Here is a 10,236-nt window from a genome sequence, read left to right on the forward strand (position 1 = left end):
TTTATCGAATTGATTTCCATCTTATAAATTGCAAGATTTGTCTTCTCATTCCAGTAAAAGTTGGGACACGGCACACTGAAACTAATCTTTCAAAATCTAATAACCAGTGCGTTCACCAGGTCTCGAACCCTATATCATGCTCTCTTAGATGCCTTAGCATTGTATATACAGCATTACCAAAAACGTGGGTTTTGTAATCTATTTTTTAGGAAGATCTTATTTTCTAGGCCTGGTTACTCTGCCAATGATGATTCTCTAGCTGGTTCTACCACCAAAGGCTCTAATCTCTCAGCTTCGTCCTTTCCTTTAGGTATGATGAGACCATATCCACCAGCTTTTCTTTTGTAAACAATATTTATCTCACCTGGAATCAAGCACACAGCAATTCAGTACCTATATAAGTTAACAGATTGCAGAGGATAAGTGAAAAACAAATTGAAACAAGCTGCATAAGTTCATACCAGTTTCTTCATTCCTGAAACCATAGAAATCATGATCGACATTTTCCAGCTGCTCAATAGCTTCCGAGAGAGTCAAGGGTGGCATGTCAAAAAACTTTGTGCGAACAACCTGGCAATTGGTTTAGAATTTAGAGAGAGAATCTATGGCAGACAAGAATGATATATGGAGGTTCGCAGTGAAATGAACTAACAAAGTTACAAATTGAAGGAATGTCATTTATATAGTTTCAACTGTTGGTATCAGTGCATTGTGTAACAGTCTGTTACCAACAATATCGAAAACAATTGAGGGAAGATAACAGTGAAACTTCAAAGTTTAAGGAAGAGTCTTATCCTGGTTGGAAGACTAACTCTAAGAGCAGAACATATAAGGGACAAGCTCCACTCAACAAGATCTCTAGATAAGGAGAAAAAGAACTTGAAGTTCAATTTCCTTGGCAGCAGGGGGGAAGGAAATTTGAATTTCTTTTCCCATTTCTTTAGCTTGTTCTGTTCCAGTTTCTTAATATAAATAACAACCACTGTTGGCTGCAGTAGGGGCATCTGAGAGTGAATTCTGTTATTTCTTTAGTTTAGAAATTTAGGAGGTTGGCTACCTTGAATAATTCAGAACTAGGAACAAGGCTTGGCTTTGTTATTTTCTTTCATTGTATAAGTTCCAGCAGTGAGTTGTTCAATTTTCCAGCAGCTAGGCTTGTTACACAATGGCACCAAGCTGCAAGGAAGGATTTTCAGTGCCAAGCCATAATTTGAAAAGATTGAGACTCAAATCCTTTATGAGCACAAAATTTGTGTGAAACAATTTCCTTTCACAGAGTCTATAAATGATTTGCTAAGCGAATCAACATGGCATTAGCCGTGGCACAAGGTATGATCCTAAATTTCTGCAAATTAGACATGCCACACTGGTCACTAGATGGTGGAATAGGAAAAGCTCTTTATGGTGTATAGATTATTCTATGATCATATTGAATGAACTCACCTAAATTTGGTGATGCAAAACAATGCATAGCAACCAAAAAGAAACAAAAACAATAATGACAACACAAACAACGAGATTAATTTGATTAAACAGTAATTTAAGAGAGACAAACCTCTTCGATGGAGCCCTCAACTTCTTGCTGTGAAACTTCATCCGCATCACCCTCCACCACTTGTGGCACTGGTTCTCTAACCTTCAGCCTATTAAACCCTTTCATGTGTCTACCATGATCAGACTCCTTCTCCTTAATCTTCCTCAACTTTCTTTGAATAATTGACGACACCAGATCAATACTTGCATAGATTGTCTCAGCATCTTCCTCTGCTCTCACCACTCCATGCCTATTTGTAAACAAAGTCACCTACAAGGAAAACCAGTCCATGAAGAAAATAAAAAAACCACTTTAAAGCAACCCCAAGAGCATGAAGCTAACTTTCAATTAAAAATGTAAATGGTACCTCGCATCTTCTAATCCTCGGACCTTTCCCCAACTCTCCACCTCTAACAGACAATCTTACATCAACTTCCCTAACAAGATGACTATGTTTTTGAACTGCCTTTCCTACTTTGTCTTCCACATGTTTCTTAACTGTATCAGTTAACTATACCAAACCAAACATTTTGTTACTTTTACAATTTGGACAGTAAATAACAAAAAAAAAAATTAAATCAAAACTTGATCATTTTAAAGAATTCAAAGACATAAATAATTAGAATTGTAAATTTAGAAGTTAGAATCTTTAGAGAGTTTAAAAGCAAAACCTCCAAGTTTTTGCCTTGAATGATTAATTTGACAGAGTGAAGTGGACCATCCCATGACATCTTAACTGAGTAACCACCATGGGTTAAAGGAGTCCTTGCTGTCCTCCCAAACTCAATAAAGCTCACATTATTGCCTAAAAAACTGGACTTGAGAGATGATTTTGGGATCTGGGTCTTAGTAGAAATGACTGAAGAAGAAGAAGCTAGTGAAGTCTTAGGTGGTATTGGTGATAATGAGATAAATGGGTTGTTAAAGCTTGTCTGCAAAGTACCTTCTACAAGAGAAGCCATTGAGTCATCGACAATTTTTCTTTGAGGTCTGTTTGGATTGCTGGAAAACGTAGGAAAACGTGAGGTTTTTGGAAAGATATCTCTCTGGCAAGATAAATGGATAAGGACACGTCAGCTGGGTTTTGTTTGGTCCCCACTAGATGTGGACTGAATCTTTAGGCTCATGAGCCCAGAAAGTTTCAATCTTCATGTCTTTAGTGGTATTATGCAATGGGCTTATGGGCTCAATGTGTTGGTGCCCATATCTCATTTCCTTATGCTTGAGCCTTGAACACATGCCCAAGTGTGATCTTGCTCTGGCCTCCAATTTCTTCTGCCCAGAATCTGTGACAAAAATTAAAAAAAAAAAAAAAAGAAAGGATAAGGAAATATGTTGAATTAGAAGGGCCTAATTGTGGCCAGGGAGTTGAAAGCTTTGTTGGTTTTAAGCCAATCAAATTCTTTCGTGTGATTAAATTCTTAATGTCAAAGCATTCAGTACCAAAAAGTTATCGTGTTAATTGATTCAACCATCAAATTGGATCAAATGTTTAGGTTAGTCTCTATTCATAAACAAAATCTTAGTCAGTCTAGACTTTTATTTGTCTCATTTTTTCAACAATTACGGAAGATTTCAAAGCAATTTGTATGTGTTTCAATCCAACTCTTCTTTTTTTTTTATTTCTTGTAAGAAGAATAAATTCTCTTGTATGTTAGTTTAAGATTCAAACTTAGAATGATAAAAGGAAAAATTAGAATCTTGGATAGTGTTCTGAAATAAGAGGGATAAAAATATGTTTAGTTGGAGGGATAAAGACACAACTAATGTTATTTTTGTCTTAATTATTTCCCTTTTTTTATCTTAAAATAATAATTAAATGTTAACTTTATAAATAATCATAAGAGTGTGTGTTTCATATTGCTAAATTACACACACACACACATATATATATTTAGATGATAGCCTTAAAATCTAAATTTAAAAATCTAGAAAAAAGAAGAAAGATCCTTGAACACTAAACATTCCCATTAAAGTAAGGCTAAACCCTTATGATATCAAGTATTATTATGAGGTGTTACCCTTCGCTAAACATGTGTACGAGCTGTTACCCTTCGCTTCCATGTTGTGCTGCCTTGCCATTAAAGTTGTGGATTCAACTTTGAAGAGTTTTTGAAAGGAAAATACGAGAAAGGAAAAGGATAAAGGAAGCACGAAGGGTCGTATCATAAGCCATATGACATTGCTTTTGCATTTTTGTGAGGACAGCTTATCCCACTAGCTACAATCTAAAGCTTGTAAGCAAACCATGCAACACATCATCATCTTCAACAATGGCCACACACGTACAAGTTAGAGGGTGATTGATAATTAAAGTGTACACGAGGATTCTAATGTCTTGATTAGTTTAATTTATCATGTAAAATAGATGAATGCCATCGCAATTGTCCAATGAAAAGCAAACACAACAGGAGGAGAAATCGAAGCCCACATGCTGTCCAAGAGGAGGGACAGTGGATACATTGGTTTAGATGCCATTTCCTTCAATAATCGAGCGAGTAGAAGCAAGATCTCGTGATCAAAGAGAGTGAAGCTACCATAGCCCAATTAAAAATGAAGCATGTCATCTCTGGTTGACAAAAGCCGCCACCACAAATCATCACCATCCTTTAATGCCCTTCCATGTGGAAAAATCCTAACCATGAGATGGCAAGTGTCTCCTTCGAAGCACTTACAAAAATATCTCAACACCCCAGATGAAAAAAGTATCCTCCACTCGCAAAATATCAAAAGAAATATCTGAGAGAGGAGAAGCTGGTTTAAGAGGAAGTGGAAGGAACATGTTCGCCTTTTGCTGTTGACCCTTAAATATGCACCACCAAACTAAAGAGACCAAAGCTTCCCAGTGAGCCATCCATTCACTTCTGATCCTTAAACACTATTACACCACAAGTTGGTACTACTAAATACATGGACTCTGTACACAGATGGGGTGGCTGATGTGTCCAGATATGGACCCATACACTAGTGGCATCTAGATATTTTTGGATATTTTTAGGGATGGCAAATTGTGTACTGTAGGATCAGATGGGGTAGGCGTTGGAATCTGTTTCACAACCATTGGATCTTGGGAAGATATTAGAGGTGGTGGGTTATTTCAGATATTTTTAGAATTTTTAGGGGGGGGTTAGATTTTTATGTGTTTTATGCTGCACTTGCCAACAACAAGACCAAGAAAAGCACCTCCCAAAAAAAAGTGCTAAAAATACTGAGACTTTAGAGGCAGGGAGAGATTGTAACGTAATGGGGGAGGTAGTGATTAGTAGTGGTGAAGAATTGGAAGTGAGATCAAAGAGTGAAAGAGAGGAGGAAAAACAGAGGAAACAGAGTAAAGAAGAAACAGGGGAGGTGAAAAAAAAGAAGAAAAAGAAGAAAGACGGTGAAGGTTTGAATGACGGGTTAGTGAGATGGGACGGGTTTCTACCAAGAATGGTGTTAAGGGTGTTGTTAGTTGAAGCTGATGATTCAACTAGACAGATAATTGCTGCTCTGCTTAGGAAATGTAGTTATAGAGGTAAGTTGCTTGCTTTTGTTTCTCAAACTGGTTCAATTGTTGTTTTTTTTATTAATTTTGTGATTATTCTTGTGAACTGGGTTCTTGTTGGTTTTTCTGTTTGTGTTATCTTTTTCTTAAGCATGGTTGCTTGTGATGTGTGTTTATGTTTTGTTTGATGGAGAAACGAGGAGTCTTGTTTTGTAACATTATGGTTTTGGGACTCAAGTTGCAGGTTTTTTTCTTTAAGTATGCATGTATGTTGGTCTAAACTTGACCTCTGAAGATAAGGACTGTTATGTGCAGCTTGTGATTTGAGGTTAAGTTCTTGTTAAGCTAGTTATTTATTGACATGATTTCTAGTTGTTTTGAGACCAGAAAAGATCTTCTTTGTGTTATAACGAGGAATATGTTTTCCTTCTTTCTTTTAATCCTGCTATCTTGCTCTTCTGGTTTTGATGGATAAGTTGAACGATAGCCATATAGGGAATTAAGGAAACAAAAATTTCAAATTTTACAGAAACTGGAAAGATACAGGTGATTTGAATCAGTTCTGATGCATCTAACAAAAGAAAGCTCTAAAAAGCCAACAGACATCCACTTAAATCAAGTATAATCTTAATTTGTAGGGATATTGGATGTTTGTTGGGCATGGAAAAATAACTAATCCAAGTTTGGAAAATATGAATGATCCTAAATTGCCTAAGAACCAGGACTCTGGAGCAGAAAACAGGTCAGAAACACATTGAATGGTGGACTTTGGCCTTAAAAACAACTATGGAAATAGCTTATCATATATATCTTGCAATACTCATTATTTTAAGTAGTTCAAGATTCATGGTCATTTGAATTAGGCGTTGTGCTGAAAAAGAAAAATAATTATCTTTTACTCCTTATTGAGCTTCTATCGATGCAAAGCAAGTCTTCTTCTTTCCCAGCATGGCTAATAACATGCTACCATACCTGGCGACATCCTTATGGGGAAAATGTATACTACAGGGACATGAACTCCTTATATCCACTTAGATTGAAGTAGCCTTTCATCGCCCTACTAGAAGTCACTGTCAAAGAGCTCGCCCTACCTTTGGTAGGACTAAGATAGAAATTTGGCTCTTGGTGTGAGGGATCCTGTGCTTACAGGCTTTAGGAAATTTGACTATTGGTGTGACAGAGTTCCTGTCCTTTGACTTATTTTATTTCCACCGCCTGATGTCGCAATTTATACAGTACTAAACTATATGCCAGATGCTAAATATTTCATAACGTTTTGTAAGCACTGAGATGATTATCTTCTTTTTTATTTTCTGTTGAGCAGTTGTTAGTGTTCCTGATGGCTTAAAGGCATGGGAGATACTGAAAGGAAGGCCACATGGCATAGACCTCATATTGACTGAAGTGGAATTGCCTTCAATATCTGGATATCCTCTTCTTACTATTATAATGGAGCATGAGATTTGCAAAAACATTCCAGTCATAAGTATGATAGGAAGAATGAATTTCTAGATGAATAGAAATGATTTAATTATCCCCCATGATAAGGGAACTTACATCAATGCTTTTGGGTGATTTTGCAGTGATGTCCTCTCAGGATTCAATTAGTACAGTTTATAAATGCATGTTGAGAGGTGCTGCTGACTATCTTGTTAAGCCTTTAAGGAAAAATGAACTGAGAAACTTGTGGCAACATGTATGGAGAAGACAATCTGTATGTCTTCTTTGCACTTAATCGTTTATATCATTTTCTCTTCTTTTCATGTTAATTGAAGGTTATTAACTTCTCATTCTAGATGAGCCCTAACCAGTTCCCATTTTCTCAGTCCCTTGCTGGAGGAAATGGCCCCCAAGATGAAAGCGTTGGACAGGACAAGATTGAAGCCACTTCAGAAAATAGTCCTGCCAGCAATCATGCAAGTGGAGAAATGGCTTCTATTCAGAGGAGTAAAGGGCAAACAGAGAAAGGGAGTGATGCTCAGGTTAGTACTCTTTCATATATGAGAGAGCATATGCTTTTCTTGGTGCATGGCTTGGCATGAGACCTCTCTAAAAAGATGAAGTTTGTTCTTTCATGTGCTTCTGTAATAAAAGCATAACTACCATTCTGCCAATTCACATTTCTTTTATTAGTAGCTGCATGTGAAGATTTCGTATTAAAAGGAAATAAAGGTGCCTCGGATGTTTTTGAGGTGAATTTTGTAGTGTATAGTCGAAAAAGCTGGAAACATTTCAAGCCAAACACTACTTACTCAGATTAGGTCATGATGCTTGAAAGTTGAAACATTATTTGAACAACATGGACCCATTCTTCTGCTATAGCCTCAACTGAAACCCTCTGTCAGGTTTAATTTGAATGAGAACACCATCTTTTAAATCTTGAGTCATTGTTTCAATTCATCCTCTTAGTCAGTCATGAACTTATTTCAATTGCTTATTCTAGACTTATTCAGATTCCAAATGAGTCTGATCTTACGAATTGATTCACTGTCCATCTAGAATGCTGAATCCCTTAGGTGAATGTGACTCATGGGATAATTGAGTAGTTCTAGAACCTTAAATGTATATATCATCTGGGACATACATATCATCATTTATGAGTCCACTTATGATTAAAAGAAATTTCCTTCCTGTTTTGGTTGGCTACATGAGGTTTCATGTAGAGAGTGGATGTTTTTTTCTCTTGCAGAGCTCGTGTACAAGGCCAGACTTGGAAGCTGAAAGCACCCACATGGAAAATATGCAGGAATTTTTGCAGCCTGTACGGAGCATATTTTCATTGACTGACATGAATTTGCAGAAGCCTGAAATGCATGTGAATCTGGGTCAGAAATTGCTTTTGCATGATAGAGAAGCTGAAGGTAAAAGTACTGAACAATTTCATCTAGCATTATCTTATTTGTTAAATTCTTTGAGGATAACTAACATTTTATGTATGTTTCACTTGAATTAGGTTCAGCTGCAGCTGCCCGCGAGGATGCTAATAAAATGGATGTGGACAAGGAAATTTCTCCAGGAAATGGAAGAACGGATGCTTATGTTGCCATTGAGAGTTGTGACAATGATGTTGCCCTTGCCAACTCTCACAGAGAAGCCTTTGATTTCATGGGAGCATCTACTAATCGCAGTTCTTCTTTCAATAACATCAAAATCAACTTTGATTCTTCTCCACATTTGGATCTTTCCTTGAGGAGATCTCATCCAAGTGGGTTTGAGATTCGAGATACAGAAGAAAGACAGGCTCTCCGGCATTCCAATGCCTCAGCCTTTACACAGTGAGTTCCTATTTCTGTTCACTATATCCTTGATACAATTTATGTTTTGGTTGTCACTAAACTAGCCGGAGATGAACGGATATAGCCTGTAGCATCTGTTTTCTAATACATTCAATGATGTTCCTGCAGGTACATTAACAGGCCTCTGCAACTTCCACATTCAGCACTGGAAAGTACTGGGAATCAGAAGGAATTAGGAACCAATTATGACAGAAGAATATCCAGTACTGGCTATAACTCTGATGCCCTGAGTCTAGCACCAAGTACTCAAAAAAGTGATATCTCTCTGGCAGCTGGTCAAACCAAGGAATCTGAAATTGCAACTTCATCTCCTGGACAAAGAGTGTTTCCGATCCAAATTCCAGCCAAAGAAACAAGACTCAATAATCTATGCAACAGTTATGGTTCCGTGTTTCCCCCAATATTTTGCAAACAATCAGGTTTATCACCAATGATGAGTCCAGGTTCAGCTTGCCAGCAAGAGCCCACCTATAAAGTGAACCAATTTCAACATTCCAATCACGGGAGCACCTCCGAACAGCTCTATGATCGAATTGGTCAACATACAAATGATTCCACCAATGGTTCACTACAAAAGCAAGAAAACAGATTGGATTCCTTGGAAGATAGAGGACTTATTTCTCCTGCCACTGATCAGAGTGCAAGTAGCAGTTTCTGTAATGGTGCTGCAAGTCACTTTAACAGCGTGGGCTATGGAAGCACTTCTGGAAGCAATGGCAATGTTGATCAAGTTGCTATTGTCAGGGATGCTTCTGAGAGCAAGAATGAGGAAGGTGCTTTCACACATTCATACTCTCATAGATCTACTCAAAGAGAAGCAGCTCTAACTAAGTTTCGCTTGAAGCGTAAAGAGAGATGCTATGAGAAGAAGGTATGTTGTCACCAACATCTGTCATCTTCACCACTGTTGCAGCAACATAATAATACGATTAGCATTGATTATTGTCTGGTTACAGTGACATAGTGAGAAACACTTAACTACACCACAATTAGAATAGTAAATATGTGGTTCATTTTTTTTTTTTTTTTAAAAAAAAGAATTTATGTGCAGGTTCGGTATGAGAGCAGAAAAAAACTTGCTGAGCAGCGTCCTAGAGTGAAAGGACAATTTGTTCGCCAAGTGCACATTGATCCCTCACCTGCGGAAACTGATCAGTAGAGTGGCAATTCAAGTGATAGTAAGCTATTGTAATTACAGTCGATTAGGGTGGATTCAGTGATAACTTAGAGGGCCCTGATTGTTTCTCTGTTTCGCTCCTTGAAGTTTAGAGGGAACAATATGTTAGTCTGAAGTTGTTCCTGGCATCACGTCCATGCTTGAGCCGATTTGTAGATATAACTGTGTAGTTTTCTATTTCACAGGTTTTTCTTCCGTACATTCCATGAGGAACACTCTCTCTTAATTTTTGACGTTTAGGTTCTTTTACGTCAAAAACATGTAGGTATTTAGTACATGAACTAGGAAAAACTTGTCAAGATCCAACCAGCTCGTCTATGCCTGGTTTTCAAGCTTGGCTTCGTTTATGTTTCTGTGGCCATTTTTCTGACTAATTGTTATATATCTTTCAGACCATTGAACTACAGGTGTTGTAATTTGTTGACTATGCAAGTGATGGTTTTGTAAAAGTGCCTTCTCAACTACATAGATATTTTGAACAGGTTTTTATGCCTAATGGCACTGAACAGCATGATCTGTTGTTGTTTTGTATAAAATCTGAAATGAGTTATTAAGATGGTGGATTATTAGTCTGTGAGTGACTTCTTACAACTCCCGGAGCAAAATTGACTGGAGATTGAAGGAAATGTTTCTCTTTTCAGTAGCTCTGATTAAAGAACCCTGTTGCTCTCAATAGCTCCGCCCTTGTAATATTATAGTTCAAGATGCAGTCTTTTTCTTTAGCTGACTACTGACTGCTTCTACA

The 10,236-nt window shown here is 37.3% G+C and overlaps 2 protein-coding genes across 3 annotated transcripts; one reads left to right on the forward strand and one right to left on the reverse strand.

Annotated features, from left to right (window-relative positions):
• Positions 1 to 2,568, reverse strand: LOC118037813 (ribosome-binding factor PSRP1, chloroplastic). Its single transcript, XM_035043922.2, has 5 exons — positions 2,206 to 2,568; positions 1,902 to 2,045; positions 1,556 to 1,804; positions 462 to 570; positions 1 to 364 (listed from the first exon to the last, which is right to left on the reverse strand). The coding sequence occupies exons 1-5, from the start codon at positions 2,494 to 2,496 to the stop codon at positions 234 to 236; spliced, it is 924 nt and encodes a 307-aa protein (XP_034899813.1). The 5' UTR covers positions 2,497 to 2,568; the 3' UTR covers positions 1 to 233.
• Positions 2,569 to 4,273: 1,705 nt separating this feature from the next.
• Positions 4,274 to 9,940, forward strand: LOC118037808 (two-component response regulator-like APRR5). 2 transcript variants are annotated; one of them, XM_035043916.2, is made up of 8 exons: positions 4,274 to 5,048; positions 6,343 to 6,504; positions 6,602 to 6,732; positions 6,845 to 7,000; positions 7,708 to 7,879; positions 7,978 to 8,293; positions 8,423 to 9,185; positions 9,366 to 9,940. In XM_035043916.2, exons 1-8 carry the CDS (start codon positions 4,778 to 4,780, stop codon positions 9,471 to 9,473), a joined length of 2,079 nt encoding a protein of 692 aa, XP_034899807.1. In that variant the 5' UTR covers positions 4,274 to 4,777; the 3' UTR covers positions 9,474 to 9,940. The 2 variants fall into 2 exon arrangements, with proteins under 2 accessions (XP_034899807.1, XP_034899806.1); XM_035043915.2 differs by having other exon boundaries at positions 4,279 to 5,048; positions 7,972 to 8,293.
• The last annotated feature ends 296 nt before the right edge of the window (positions 9,941 to 10,236 follow it).

This window comes from Populus alba, chromosome 12, assembly GCF_005239225.2.
Source record: "Populus alba chromosome 12, ASM523922v2, whole genome shotgun sequence".
Taxonomy (NCBI): Eukaryota; Viridiplantae; Streptophyta; class Magnoliopsida; order Malpighiales; family Salicaceae; genus Populus; species Populus alba.

Bases quoted from the DNA above. Each gene is read 5' to 3' on its own strand.
- LOC118037813 (XM_035043922.2), bottom strand. From the start codon at position 2,496: ATGGCTTCTCTTGTAGAAGGTACTTTGCAGACAAGCTTTAACAACCCA. The intron at 1,805-1,901 runs GTACCATTTACA...TTTTCCTTGTAG, and splicing joins CGAGGATTAGAAGATGCGAG to GTGACTTTGTTTACAAATAG. The intron at 571-1,555 runs GTTTGTCTCTCT...ACCAATTGCCAG, and splicing joins TTGAGGGCTCCATCGAAGAG to GTTGTTCGCACAAAGTTTTT.
- LOC118037808 (XM_035043915.2), top strand. From the start codon at position 4,778: ATGGGGGAGGTAGTGATTAGTAGTGGTGAAGAATTGGAAGTGAGATCA. The intron at 7,001-7,707 runs GTTAGTACTCTT...TTTCTCTTGCAG, and splicing joins AGAAAGGGAGTGATGCTCAG to AGCTCGTGTACAAGGCCAGA. The intron at 9,186-9,365 runs GTATGTTGTCAC...ATTTATGTGCAG, and splicing joins AGAGATGCTATGAGAAGAAG to GTTCGGTATGAGAGCAGAAA.